Source organism: Mustela putorius, unplaced genomic scaffold, assembly GCF_011764305.1.
Source record: "Mustela putorius furo isolate JIRA1106 unplaced genomic scaffold, ASM1176430v1.1 tig00000135_pilon_pilon_pilon, whole genome shotgun sequence".
NCBI classification, from domain to species: domain Eukaryota; kingdom Metazoa; phylum Chordata; class Mammalia; order Carnivora; family Mustelidae; genus Mustela; species Mustela putorius.
Window position 1 is genome coordinate 1935410 of NW_025421292.1, and position 14648 is coordinate 1950057.

General features: G+C 55.8%; 1 protein-coding gene across 15 annotated transcripts in view; it reads left to right on the forward strand.

Moving 5' to 3' along the window:
• Positions 1–429: 429 nt before the first annotated feature.
• Positions 430–14648, forward strand: part of SYNGAP1 (synaptic Ras GTPase activating protein 1) — a 31543-nt gene continuing 17324 nt past the window's right edge. For 9 of the 15 annotated variants that reach the window (XR_006605181.1, XR_006605182.1, XM_045074700.1 and 6 more), the window contains exons 1-5: positions 430–541; positions 3803–3924; positions 6043–6148; positions 12309–12400; positions 12810–12931. Coding sequence is in view for 13 of the 15 variants with exons in the window: in XM_045074700.1 (XP_044930635.1) it covers positions 475–541; positions 3803–3924; positions 6043–6148; positions 12309–12400; positions 12810–12931 (509 nt within the window). In the remaining 2 variants the exon portion in view is untranslated. Of the gene's footprint in view, positions 542–3802; positions 3925–5710; positions 5937–6042; positions 6149–6239; positions 6359–8330; positions 8388–8468; positions 8552–8630; positions 12192–12308; positions 12401–12809; positions 12932–14648 lie in introns of those variants that run through there. The other 6 variants (XM_045074710.1, XM_045074709.1, XM_045074711.1 and 3 more) reach the window with 6 other exon arrangements.

Here is a 14648-nt window from a genome sequence, read left to right on the forward strand (position 1 = left end):
CCTCAGATTAACACCCTGCCCCCCCAGAGGTGGGTAGCAAGGCATCTTTCCCTGTGGGTCTGGGGTCTCTCTGTCTCAGCATCTGAGGTCTACATTTTCAGAACTGCACTCTCTCTCATTCTGGTGTGTTTTTGAGGCAGGGGTCTCTTTCCCTGATTCTCACTGTGTAGGGGTGGGGGGTGCAGAGTCTCTCTCTCCTCCTCCTCCTGCTCTCTCTTCTGTCGCTCGCTCCCCCCCCCCCCCCCTCTCTCTCTCTCTCTCTCTCTCTCTCTCTCCCGGCTGCCGCTGCTGCCGTTGGCTCCTATTCTCCTCCTCCTCCTCCTCTCTCCTCCTCTCCGCTCCTCTCCGCTCCTCTCTCCTCCTCTCTCCTCCTCCTCCTCCTCCACCTCCTCCTCCTTCTCCCCCTCTCTCTCCCCCTCTTTCTCTCTTCTCTTTCTCCCCCGTCCCCCCCCCCGCCCCCTCCCCCCAGGCCTGATGAGCAGGTCTCGCGCCTCCATCCATCGGGGGAGCATCCCCGCGATGTCCTATGCCCCCTTCAGAGGTACGGTGGGGAGGGGAGGGGGAGGGCCAGTTGGGGGGGCAAGAGGGGGAGGGGCAGGGGTGGGGGGGGGAGCAGAGCCAGGGCCAGGGAGGGGAGCAGCTGAAATGGAGGGAGAGAGAGGAGGACTGGGAAGGCAGGGATGGGAGCAATGGGGAAGGAGGGATTGGAGGCCAGAGGATAGGGGTAGATAGGGGCCGGAGGGGCCAGGAAACAGGCTTAGAAGGGGGCGGAGGGCAAAATGATGAAGGGGAAAGAGATTGCCAGAAGGGGTGGGATGATAGAGGGAAAGGTTTGGGGGAAGAGCTGCAGAAATAATTTGGAGGTGGGAGCTGAGAGATGAGGAAAATATTAAGGAAATAGACGGACAGTCTTAGGAAAGGGGCTAGGAGGGGGAAATGAAAACATAGGGGTGAAAGGAGAAGCAAAGAAGATGGGGGTAGAATACGGTGAAGGGGCCCAGAGAATGGTAGGGGGTTGAAAAAGAGAGGAGGATGGAGGGAGAGAAGAAGGGGCCAGATGGAGAGAGAGGGAGGCAGTGGGGGGTGGGGGGGATGGAGGGTCCAGATGGAGGGAAGAGAGGAGAGAGGGAATGGGCTGGGGGAGGAGAGACCAGGGCAGGGGGAGGGCCAAAATTATGTGTGTGTTTATTGAGGGGGGAGGGGGCAACAGAAGTAAGATTGAGTGATGGAAGTAGAGGGCAGGTTAGGACCCTACCCCAGACTCTGACCCTCCTTAAGGCTTTTGACCAGTGAAATGTAACCCCTGGGGTCCTATCTACCCCCTTCACTTCACCACTTGTTACCCCCTCCCCCACCTCCAATCCCTATTACCATTCCCCCTCCCTCCTCTGGTGTCCATCACCTATATCTTTCCCCCCATATGGTGTCCGTTCCTTATATGAGTCCCCCTTCTGTCCTTCTCTTGTATCAGTCCTTTCTCTGGTCCATTCTCTCTCCCTCTCTTCTGTCTGGTAGCTCCCGTATATCTCTACCACTTCTTCACCTGTCCTTCATGACCCCCTTGTCCTAGTACCCCTGTTAGGTATACCTCATTTCTTCTGCCCCATGTCCACTTGGGCTCTTCTGGTATATTTCCTTGTCCCTAGGGATTTACTCTCCTTTCTCCCTTCTTTTCTCTTGATCCGTCCCTATGATTTGTCCCCTAGCCCATCCTCTGTCCCTACCCCATTCCCTGCCTTGTTGCTGCAAGTCTGTGCCTACCCACTTTCCCCTAATACCTCAGCTCTTTACCACCCAGTCCTCTTTTCTCATCTCCTCTACTTCCTGGGGTGTTGGAGATTTGGGTGCAAAGATGCAGGTTTTGATGGTTGGAACAGGACCTAGAAGACCTCATCTGAGCCCTGTGGGACTTCTTATCCTAGTAAATTTTTCCCTTTTCTCAGCTGTGTTAGTCTGTCTCTTGCATCTGCTTCCCGGAATCATCCTTACTTAAGTCTAGACAGTGTGTGTGTATGGGGGGGGGGTTCCAGAGTTGCTTCTGAGCTGAGTTCCCTGGGGCCTTCCCTGCTCCCAGGAGGAAGGTGTCCCCTGACCTCTAACCTGCCACCCTGTGGCCACAGGCTGAACCAGCCCCTCCCAGAAAGATCATATGGATCAAGGGCTTTCTCCACCGGGAGTCCTCAGAGCCTGAGTGCAGCCATCGCTTTGCCTGCAGCATGTGCAGCCTCGGAGCCTAGGGGGGACTGGTGATCTCTGTATCTAGAGGGTTTCGGATAGACTCTCTGAGATAGCTTTGAGATAGTGAAAGTCTCAAAGTATTGGGATTTCTAAATAAATGTATTCTAGGGGTTCATCTCTGACTCTGATCTGCAGGTTGGGTAAATTTGAAGAACACATTCATAGAAAGGGGCTAGATTTTTCAAAAACTTTTCTACTCAGGTAATCAGTTAGAATGGAGCTTAATGACCAGTTCTTTTCCTTCATGATACCCATGATGAATTATCTTGTAAAGGTGACAGAATTTGATTTTTCTTCCTCTAAATTCTTTCTCACGGCGATACCTTAAACCTATTTTCTCTCACTTTGAGGTCTCCAATTTGATTTCTTTCTTACTTCCATAGTGCCTCTTCCCTGTGTCCCTTTGATGGTATATGGCATTGGGATTTAAAAGAGAGACAGTGTGCAGAGATAAGGGTGAGGGAAGAACAGCTTAGTTGGGTAAGATGCCCCTGGGGGCATCTCTGAGTATGGGCAATGCTTGGTCTACTGTTTGTCCCCACCCCCAGCTTGAAATTTTGGAGGCCCCCTCTCTGTCCCAGGCCTGGATTTTCTATTCTTCCTTCCCCATTTCTTCCTCAAGCTCCTCACTGTACCTTGGAGAGTTTCCTCACCGGTGGAGTTGGCTTCCATCCTGTCCTTGGAGACTAGGAGAAGTAAGGGGTCGTTATGGAATCTTTGATCTCTGGGCATGGAGTGGGAAAAGAGATCAATTCAATCTCTGTTCATCCTGCCTCCTCACTCTCTAGCCCCTCCCAAAACCAGATGTTGGCAAGACCTATCCTCCCCCTACCACCAGAAGAACCAGAATTTTCCCAGAGTTGAGCAGGGCTGGGCTAGAGGAGGAGGGAGCTGAGAATAGAGAGGCAGGAGGAGAGGCCCTCTCCTGTCCCAGACTTTGTGAACTGGTAAGCTCCCTCACATCTTCTCTTTTCCAGATGTTTAGCTTTCAGAATTTCATGCCCAAATGTTCCTATACCCCTGGCGCCATTCTTCTTTCCCACAGCTGTGTAGCTTTCTCCTCTCACTCTCTTATAGCTGGGGAAGCCACCTTCCCTCCAAGTCCTTGTCTTCTGTGGTTTTTTGGGTGCCCTCCCTCTTCCCAGGCCCCCTGCCACCACCATTCTATGTGCTTCTCTTCTGCCAGTTCTGCTGCATCTTCCCTCCATCTTTTCATTTTTTGGGTGTGGAGAGCACCACCACCTTTCTCTGCCTCTCAATGTGTATGTACCCTTTCTGTCATGATATAATTCCCCTCCCTGAACCGCCCCTCTATATTTTTTCCTGCAGTCTACAGAGCCCCCATGTGATGTGATTTCCCCTCCCCTCTCTCCTCCCAGATATATAGGCTTGTCTTCTGTTCCTTTAAATAAGTTACCATGTGCCTCACCCCCATCTGTGATCTCCAAGGCGGGTGGGGTCTTATTCTCTTACTTTGTGGACTCTCTTCTTGCCATTTTGGGCCTCTGTCTCCTAAGTGCATAGAACCTCCCTTACCATTTCTGTGTGTCTCTGTCCCCCCCAGATGTACGGGGACCCCCTATGCACCGAACCCAATACGTTCATTCCCCATATGATCGTCCTGGTTGGAACCCACGGTTCTGCATCATCTCGGGGAACCAGCTTCTCATGCTGGATGAGGACGAGGTGAGCAGAGTGGGAAGGTTGGGGAGACTTCTGGGTAGCATGGGAGAATGTAGAAAGAAAGATGAGGAAAATCCTCATTAGTGAAGGGGTGAGAGGTACAGAGAAGGCAAAGGAGAGAGAAACATTTGCAAGTGGTCTGAGGAGGGTGGCCATTGAGGTTTGGGTTGGGGTGTGCAAAAGGGTAAACATTCTGTCACCTTCGCTGGGGGATCTTTCTGGGCCCATAGTGTTGGGGATGAGATGTGGTTCTGAAGACTTGGGGGTGGCTCCTGTTGTGGCCCTGCCCATATTGTGGGATAGGTTAGGATGGGAAAGGGAAGCTGAAGGGCTTGGAGAAGGGGTGGCAGGAAATGGGCATTGCTTTGGAGGGATCACCTCCCAAGTGGTCCTCGGGAACCCTCTCCTGTTCTTCCCCCATGCCAGCAAGACCCATCACTCATCACTCCCAGGCCTGCCCCTTTCGTGAGTGGGAACTGAGGGAAACCGGGACCAGGAAAGGGCCAGAAGGTCCTAGGAGAGATGACAGAAGTCAGTGGATCTTGGTGTGGATGGTGATGAAGACTGGGAAGGTGCCCAAGGTCAGGGTTTGGAGAGACCAGGAGAGCTTTCACCAAGGACATCAACCAGGAAAAAATATAAGGAAGGAGATGCCTGGGGAATCAGGGGAACTGAGAGTAGGGGACATTTTCTAAAGCAGTAGGAGTGGGAGAGGGACAGGGACTAGCCAGTGTGTGGGAAGTGGGGACCAAGTAGGGCCATTAGAGCCAAGAAAGTATGGGTTCTAACTGGGCACGGGGTCAGCAGTGGAGGACCCATCAGAAGAAACAATACAGATATGAAAGGTAGAGGCCCAGAGGTATGCTTTAGTGAGTGGGGGAGATTTGGGGGACCAGCTTTAGAGAGTGATAGGTAGCCTTGGAGACCAGTGAGGTGGTGAGAGGTGTTCCTGACACTGTTGGGGAGGGTGTGGTGAGGCAGGGGTAGAACTGGTTGGGGTTAACCAGGGTCTGGAGGGACCTGAGGGTCAAGGGAGAGTGTGGAGAAGCTGGCTAGAGCTTCCAGGTCACAGGGTGAAGTCCAGGTGTCTAGGGGAGGACATGATGACTTTAAAGGAAAAGGTGGTTTGGGAGTCCAAGTTTTAGGCATTTGGCCATTTGAGTGATTTACTAGTGGCCGCCAGTCTTGATTAGGTTGGGGTCTGTAGGATCATTGAGGGGAACTGGAACCAATAAGAGTGGGGACTGTGGTGAGGATTGAGAGGGTGGGATAACAAAGGAATGACAGAGCTGGGCAAAAGTCCAGGGGAGGTGGCCAGCAAGCTGAGGGGCAACGGAGTGGCTAGAGTCTGGAGTGGGAAGGGTGTGGGAGGGGATGGATAGATGAGCAGTGTGTAGGGCCACAGGGGGCTGGAAGTAGGTGGATTGTGGACCTGGAGCTAGGGACTAGCAAGGTGGGGTGGTTCTTGTAGGGGTGGAGAAGATTGGAGGATTGGAGCTGGGGATGAGGCTCAGGAAGAGGGAATGGCTCAAGAGAAGGAGGCAAGTGAAAGGTTGAGCAGGGGCCAAGGGAAGGAGATGAAGGGTGGGGGAAGGTGACCAGGCCCTTTGAGCGGGGCGGGGAGGTTGGGTCCCAGTCTGGCCGAAAGCCGGGCCGTGGGAGGGAGACAAGCTGTAGATCCTGATTATAAATGCAGCTTCTGCTACCCCCGTGACAGGCACGGAGGGAGGGAAGGTGGTGAGGGAGGTGGGAGGTTGGGAGGAAAGCGGGGAGAATGGAGGAACTGAAGGTCAAGGGGAAAGGGGATTACCAGAGTAGCAGACTCCTGCGGGGTTGCGGGAAGAGCTGAGTCGGGTTTGGGAGAATTTCCCGGAGGGTGTTTCAAAAGAAATGAAGGGAGGAAAGAGGAGGATGGGACGGGAGGGAAAGGAGGGAGAGAGACTTGGAGAGAGAGGGGAAAGAGAAACCGACTCATCCCGAGATGCTTAAAGAGCGTGCAGGAGCAGGGGCCGAAGGTGGGCAGGCCCAGTGGAGAGGGAGGTTCATCCTTCCGTGGTGGGGGAGGGAAAGAGGAGGGACGGCCTGGGCCGGTGAGGTCTGACACACCCCCGCATCCCCTAGATACACCCCCTTCTGATCCGGGACCGGCGGAGCGAGTCCAGTCGCAACAAACTGCTGAGACGCACGGTCTCCGTGCCGGTGGAGGGGCGGCCCCACGGCGAGCATGGTACGGCGGCCGAGCAGGCTCTCGTGCCCCGGACAGTGACGGGGAGAGGGCTGAAGGTGGACGGGACTGCAGGGGAGGGGGGGAGTCGGGGAAATGAGGGAGCTGTCAGGGGGTGGGAGGAGGAGGAGACACGGTCTCTCATCCTGCGAGTGGGAGCCTGGAAGGAGAAGGCGCCCTCCTCTGGGATCTGGAGCGGGACTGGGGCTATGGGTGAGAGGCCCCAGTGGTCTTTGCTGTGTTTCGCTCTCTTTTTGCTCTCCAGCAGCGAAGTTTGCCTGTTTTCCTGGTGCTTGTAAAAATAGTCTCCTTAGATCTTTAGCTTCCTGTCCGTGCGCTCCTGCCCCTGCCCCTCCCAGCCCTTGGTCTGGGATCGTGGAGAGAACGACCTAGTTCCTGCCCTCCCCCCAGACCTCTGCCCCACCCCCACGCTCCTGTTTCCTTTTCCAGACCTTCTGGCCTGTGGGCCCTCCCTCTTTTCTTGCCCCCCTTTTCTCTTCTCTTCAACTGCTTCTATTTTCTGCAGTAATGTCACCCCCTTTCTCTTTTCTCTCCCGATTTCTCTTATTTTCCCCATCCCTCTTGATTCCTCTGTCGCTCCCCTCTGCTCCCGGTGGAACTTCATCAGACCCCCATCATCTCCTTTCTGTCTGTCTGTAGAGCTATCTGCTCAGTCTGTCTCTCCAACTCTCTCCCTCTCTCCATCTGTCTCTTCCCCTCCCTCCCTCTTTCTGCCCCCCCTCCACCCCCCTCTTTAGTCATTTAAAAAAAGATTTTTGTCTTCCTGAGAAGTTCGCTTAAAAGGTTTCCATGGGAACAGTGAGGGGAGATGAAGGCAGAGAACAGAGATCTGCAGCCAAGGTGCAGAGAGACGCCCTCAGCCCCTAGAAACCCCTTATCACTGCCCCCTACCACTGCATTTCCCTTCCAGGACTAGGGATCCAGTTCCTCCATCCCCCCAACCCCTGGTGACCCATTCTTCCACCAGCAGCCCCTTCCCTTAGGGATCCAGGCTCCCAGTTTCTCTTCCTCAAAGAGATCCAGTGTCCTGTCTCCATCCCTTAGCTCCCTATATATAGCCCTCTTCTGATAGGCGCAGGTCTGACTGCCCTTGGGGGCCAGCTCTGGGACCCTGGGTTGGTAGGTGGGTGGGTAGGGATGTGTGTCGTAGTCATGGAAACCTCTGACCATGGGGTAGGGGGTGTGGAGAGCACATTTCTATGAGGCAAAGCCAGGTGGTGGTGATGGTGTCTGTCACATCTGTGTGTGCGTGTGTGTGTGTGTGTGTGTGTGTCATGTTCATGTCTGGGAAAGATTTGTGTGTGTGCACATATGCATACCTGTGTGTCTAGGCCAGAATGGTCACATGCTCATGGAGCATGTTTATCATATGTCGGGTGGTTGATATCTCTGCCCACATAATCCCCATGTTTCTCCTTGTCCTGAGTCTCTTGGGGTCTGGGGTCTCTGGTGTGAGTCTCCGGTGTATTTTGGGTGGGGGCATCCGTGTTTGTTTGGAGTTGGGGATGATATGTGGAGGTCGTCGTGTTGAGGGTTCAGTAGGGGTTAGAAGAGGGTCCTGGAGTATATCTAGTTGGGGGGAAGGTCTAGTGAAGAGTTGATGATAGCTGGTGAACCTCTGGGGTTTTCAGGGGGACATGGAATCTGTAAAGGGCATAGAGGATAGGCAGGGACACAGGGATCTTTAGGGGCTTGCGGGCCTGGGTCCGCGAAGGTATGTGCTGAAGCTGTGGACGCTGGAGCCCAGGAGAGGTCGCCGGACCTTTGAGGGGCCTTGGAATCCAGGGCTCCTCCTTTGCTGGGTGGAGCCGCCGCCCCTCGCTTCCTCCGCGGTTTTGGTGGGGGGTCCTGCTCGGGAGGGGATGGTGGAAAGCCCGGTTGGTTTTGGGGGTCCCCTTGCCCCCCTCCCCCGTCTCTCTCGCGCTGTCTCCGGGCGACGGGGCTCGTGACAGAGGCGGCCACGGCAGCAGCGGTCGCCTAGCAACGGCGGCGGGGCCCGGGCAACGGCGGCAGCGGCGGGAGCGGCGGCGGAGGGAGCCCTTCCCGCGGCCGTCACCGCGCGGCCGGCCGTCCCGGGCCCTGCCGCCGCCCCCAACGCGCCGGGCGGCGCGAGCCGGGCCGCGCCGCCCCCTCTCCCGCCGCACCCCGCCCCTCCCCCGCGCAGGGGCGGGGCCCTTCCCCCACCGGGGACACCCCCGACCCCCCCAGGGGGCGGTGCGAGGTAAGGGCGGGGCCGGGCGGACGAAGAGCGCGCGTGGGGGCGGGGGCGCGCGTGTGCGTGGGCGCGGGGAAGGGGGTGGGGAAGCCGCGGCGGCGGCGGCGGCGGCGGCGGCAGCTGCTCCCTCCGCATGTTCTCGCTGCATCTTCCGAGTGGGGGGAGTTATGGTAACTGGAGGGGGGCAGCGGAGGTGGGGGGTCGGGGACCGGCCTCTGGGGGGCCAGGGTCGCGAGCTCGCGGGGGAGGCCGGTGTGGGGTGGTCTCGGAGCCCCTTGGTGGAGACAGCAGCCCGTGTGTCCGTGTATGTGTTCGTGTCCATGCTCCTGCCCCCCGTGTGTCGATGCCATGTGTACCCGGGGCCCAGTTCCTCATGCACACATGTGCACCCAGCTGTGTGCAAGCCTGTCCTCTCTCATTGTGCCTCTGTCCGGTTCCTGCCTAGGAGGCTGCTGGGCCGGCCACTGGCCATACTGGTACATGTCACCTCTGACCCTGAGCTTGCATGTCCCTGGCTGGAGCTCACCTCCAGGCAGTCTCTTGTGTCTAGGGATGTGTGGCAGCATGAGCAAGATTTTCTCTGCCCTGGTGGCAGGTGTGTGTCTTTGCATGTGTTCCATCATTGGCCTGGGTATCTGTGTCAATCCCAGCACGGGTGTCCAGGGCGTGTCTGGATGTGGGTGGTGTGCAAGTGGGGGAAGGGAGTGCGTAAGTGAGCTTCTTGGAACCCTACTATATGTGAAACACCTTTGGGGTGGGCAGGTGTGAGCCCCTGCTCTGTCTGGGAGTGGGGACAGAAAAGGTGAAAAGGAAAGGAGTGGAGAGAAAGTGGAAAAGTGGGGAGAAAGGAGGTGAAGAGGAATGAGGGAGGTTTCGCCTGGAGAAAAGGGATAGCTGGAGAAGGGGAATGTGGGAGATGCTTGAGCCAGATTGAGGAAAAAAGAGGATAAGAGAGCTTAAGATGGGGAACTGGATGGGGATGGAGGGAGAAAGGATCTGGAAGCTGGGGAGGAGGAGTGGGGAGAGCAGAGAGGCCTGTGAGTAAAGCTGTTGGAGAGAAGTAAGGGGCAAGATGAGAGAGGCCACTGGTTCATGTAGGCTGTAGGATCAGGCTTAGTTGGATGAGGGATGGCCCCTCAGGCGTGGAGCCTGGCTCATGGTGGGGGGCCTGTCACCGCAGGGACTGTCAGTAGAGCTTCCTGTCCCCAGCACAGAGTTTTGCCCCTCATTTCTCTGCTCTGTCCAACTCTGTTCCTCATCCTGCTCTGGCAGCCTCCCTCCTTGGCTCCCCTCGAGAGCTGCCAGCTGGGTATGACAGGGAAGAAAGGCTGAAGGGAAGGTTAGGGATTTGGCGAATTGGAGGGCAGGGGGAGATTCTGTGGGTGATGGCAAGATTAGAGAGATTGAAGAGGCGGGAGTCCAAGCCCTTGCTGTGTGTGTGTGAGAGTGCGATTGTGTGTGTACACAGGGTGTGTACATGTGTGGGTGTGTGCACAATGCCTGTGTTACGGGTATGTGTAGGTGGCTGTTATGTGTGTGCATGCGTGTATACATCGTGTAGGGATGGGACTTGGAGACCCAGGATTGCAGGGTGCACTGACCAGGTTTGCTCTGTGTGTGTACATGCGTATGTGCCATGTTTTCTGTACATGTCACTGTATGCAGCATTCATAACAGAATGTCCTGTGTTTCTGTCACTTTCTTTTTTTCTACATGTTTTCCTTTTTTGTGGCAGTGAAAGTCTTTGTAAGCATTTGTGTTTGTGGCCTCCACGTACCTGTGACTTACGTGTGAGTTCATGGGTCTTAGTTCCTGGTAACGTGTAAGGTTATATTACTTCCAAGAGCCAAGGAAGCCAGTTCGCAAATTGTTCTCTTTCTGTTAATTCTGTAGCTCCAAAGCAAAATTCTAGTCGATTTAAAGTTAGTCTTTGTGCCTTTCTTTATTAGAGGAGCTTGCATATGGAAGTAGCAGCTGAGTTTGGTTTCTTTGGAATGGGAGTGAGGCAGCCATACCGAAGAAATGGAGAGACTAAGAAAAAAATATCCTGGCCCCTTAGATGCATTGTTGAATGTGTCCTAGATGGGTAATTGATGCATTTGCTCCTCATTTTCTCCTCCTTGGAGAGCAATCATGGATGCTTGCGGGGAGAAGAAGGGGTTGTCCTGAGATGAAGTGGATGTGGTCATACTTCTCATGTGAATGAATGATGTTTATGCTTTCGGGGTACCAGGATACCTTGCTGTGATTGGGTCCACAGTATATTCAGGCATGTATCTTAGAGGTTAAACCAACTTCCTGTGTGTGTGTGTGTGTCAGGGTTAACTGTCCATTTCTGTAATTTGCTGCCCACATGATTGCCCACGGGACTGGGGCCACATGTCCACACCAGCAGCTCTCATGTGGGTGTCTGGGTCAAAATGTGTACTCTCCTGTTGCAGTGTTCACATATGTCTAAGCATGTATCCCGTGGGGTATGTGGGCCTCAAGGTCTCAGAATGTGGATCTGTGGCACGCCCGTGCTCACAGTTGTCTGTATGTCTCATAAGCACCTAGATCCCTATTTTTTGTACTGTGGTTATATACACGTACCCCCACAGTTCAGTGTATGTTTCTGTGCTCTACACACTGTTCCCAAGGGTCTGGCTAGGGTTCCTGTGTCATGGAGCCCACATTTTTGTAGCCAGACCTTCTAACACCTGGGTTTTAGAAGCAAAGGGAAGCTGGAGACTGATTCTAGGGCAAGTTGCTGGCGATTTGCAATTCTGGAAGCAGACAGTGAAAATATAGCTGTGGTCCTCCCTTGTTCCGGAACCTAGAGAGTTAACAGGCAGCTCTTCCGGTCCCCCCTCCCAGTCTGTAGCTTCTTGTTGCCGTGGAGATGGTAGCCCCGCCCCTGATGCAGCACCTGCCCCCCCATTGGCTGCAGTGGTGACTGTGGGGCTGAAGGGGGAGCCCAGGCCTGGGCAGCCATTCTGGAGCTGGAGCCGGAGCTTGGCATCCCCCCACTTTCATTCTCCTCTAGCCCCTTTGCCCCTCTCAATTCCCAGGCAGCAGAGCCTCAGCTTCCCTTCTTGAGCTGCCAACCCTCTAGACTCTTGGCGTCCGGCCTTCATCCGCATTCTCCCCCCCTCCTCCTCCTCTCCCTACCCTCACTTGGGAGTCCCCTGAACCTTCACTGCTCATCCTCCCCGCTCCCTGCCCACTCCCCCACTCTCCTGCATTCTTCTCTTTCCTCTACCCCCTCCTTCCCTTCCCTCTACCCCCTCCTTCCCTTCTGAGTCCCAGCCACTGCAGTGCACGTGGAACGGGCCCCTTCTCCCCTCCCCCCCCATCTGCCCCTTCCTTGGATTTTCTGTCCCCAGGCTTCTTCCCCTGCCACTCCTCACAGGTCTCTTCTAAGACTTCCCCCTCCAGACCAGGGAGGGGGTCATGGGAGGCAGCCCTGGCTCTTCAGACAGACAGGGGTTCCAGGAGAGGGGAGCAGGTGAAAGATGTGTCCAGCTGAGGGGAGAGGAAAGCCTGCCTATGGGCAATGACCTTTAACCCAACTTCCCCCCCCAGCTAGCCCCTTCCTGGGGGGGTGGGCATCAAGGACCTAGCTTCCGTGGATCTTTGGTGTTCTTCTACCACTGGGGTTTTACTGACCCTCTCAGCCATGCCCTTCTGCTGACTGCCAGTCCCAGTCATGGGCCTAAGGCCTCCCACCCCGTCCCCCTCCGGGGGCTCCGGCTCGGGTTCTTTGCCCCCTCCTTCCCGCCGCCAGCCTCTCAGCCGCCGCTGCTCTTCCTGCTGCTTTCCGGGGGGTAGGTGAGGCTGGAGCTGAGGGGCAGAGGGAGGTGGGCGAATGGGCTGGGGTCAGAAGTGGACACCTGGGCTAACAACGACCCCTCCCAACCTCTCTTCTGGCTCTTTTCCCATCTCCAGAATACCACTTGGGTCGCTCGAGGAGGAAGAGCGTCCCAGGGGGGAAGCAGTACAGCATGGAGGCCGCCCCCGCTGCGCCCTTCCGGCCCTCGGTGAGTGAAGGCGCCTGCCAGATGTGGCTCAGCTGGGCTCCCTCCCCTCCAGCCCCAGCTGGAGTCCCAGCATTCTGAGAAAGGGGGCAGGAGAGAGAGAGAGCACTTGCCTCTCCCCACCTCTTTGGTTTCCCCCTCCTTGGCTCTGTCCCCCTGTTTCTCAGACCAGCCCTCCCACCTTCTCCAAGCTGGTTGTGTGTGTGTGTGTGTGTGTGTGAGTGCTTGCACCCGGTGGGAGCAAAGGAAGACAAATTGGTAGCAGGGTTCCTATCTCCATTTCCTCACCTCTAGAGGCTTCCCTTTTCTCCCATCCCACTTTCATCCAGGGACTCTTTCCCAGGTGAGGGGTGAGTAGGTAGAACTGACCCTGCCCCAACCCACCCATATCCCCATTTACAACCCACCCCAGCAAGGCTTCCTGAGCCGGAGGTTAAAAAGCTCCATCAAACGCACGAAGTCACAACCCAAACTTGACCGGACCAGCAGCTTTCGCCAGATCCTGCCTCGCTTCCGAAGTGCTGACCATGACAGGTACAGGGGCTGGGGTGAGTGGGGTGAGTTGGACGCAAGACAGGGGGTCTTTGGATGAGATTGGAGGGAAGGGGCTTGTCTGGGTGCAGAGAGTGAAGGCCCTGGATTGGCTGAGGGAGGCTTTGGGCCAGGGGACAGAATGAAGAAGAGGAAGCAGCAAGAGAGGGGCAGGGGGTAGGTAGAGGACAAGCAGAGAGGCAGGAAGGGGAATGAAGGTGAGGCCAAGGAGGGATGTGGCCAACAGAAGGATGTGGCCAACAGAAGGATGGGCTCCAGCCCAGGATTGAAGGAGCTGTATAGGACAGAGAAGGAGTAGTGGAGCCTGGAAAGAACAATGAAGGAATCCAGGGAAGGGGACAGTGGGTTGGTAGGAGAGGGAGCAATGTGACCTAGGGAGAAGGTTGTGAGGGCATGACAGCTGCTTGGAGTGGGGCTGGCAGATACCAATGGACAAGGGAAGGGGAGGCTGGCACAACTACACAGGTGGACAAAACAGGGAGGGGAAGCTTAGGGTTAATCATGGATTGAAGTGCAAGGAAGAAGCCCTCAGAGAATTTCTGACGGTACTGTCTGAGGCTGGGGTTGCAGGAGATCTGATATTTGCTTCTGTTGTCTGCTTCTTGGGGTCCCTCTTTGGGTTTCCCCTCACCCAATCACTCCCTAGGGAGAACCCTGTCCTTCCTTTTCCCCCATGTCTGGCCGCCCCCAGGATTGGGCAGGTAGGGAGGTTGGGATAGGTGAGTCACACCGTCCCCTGCCCCCCTCTCATGTCACCAGAGCTGGATTTGGGCCTGGGGGGGGGGTGTGAGGGCATGGTATTCCTGGCCGCGGGGGCGGGGGGCCGGGGGAGCGTCGCGCTGCTGACGGCAAAGGAGCCCAAGATGACGGGGCTGCTATAAATAGCTTCATGGAGGCTCCCACACCCGAGCTCCCCCTCCCGCTTTCCTCCTGCTCTCCACTCTTCCTCCCCTAGCCATCTCCCAGCCGCTCACTATCTTATCCCTCTGTATTGTGTGGCCCGGCATCCATTCCCTCAGCCCCCTTTACCTTCTGCTGTCTGGTGCAGTCCCTGCTTGTCCCCCCATCTCTGTTCCCACGCCCCTCTTTCCGGCTGCTCCTCGCCATTCTCCCATTCTCTCTCCTTCCGCACGTGGCTTTGCCTCCACCGCTCTCTCCTGCCCTACCTCCCCCTCTTTCCCAGGCCCCATTTTCTAGCTTTTCCTTCGCACTTCCCTGCCCACAGCTTTCTCCTATTTCTTGTGATTTACCCTCCCTCTTTTTCCTGATTCTGCTAAAACTTGTCCTCTTCTTGCATTCATTCATTCTTCGAATCATTACATGTTTCTTAGGTATTAGCTGTGTGCCAGGCCCAAACAAATATCTTCTTTGTACTTCTGGTTCTTTACTCCCACTTTTCCCCCCTTATATTGAAGCTCTGGTTTCAGCTTGAAGTCCCACCTGGAAGTGCCCCAGGCCCACCTGTTCTCTCTCTCTCTCTCTCTTTTCTTTTCCCCCCCACCATGGTCTATTTCTGGGTTGAAATATTTCCAGGTGTCCCCAGTCCTCACAACCTCTTAGGTGTGAATTGGGGGGGGGGGTAGAGGATTCTTAAAGGGTCCTGGCTTCTCTCACTTTGCTCATGTCCTTCCCCAAGGATAGGCCAGCTTTCTTTCTGTCCCTGTCATATGGGAAGGGGGTTCAGGAGGCTCTTTCACCT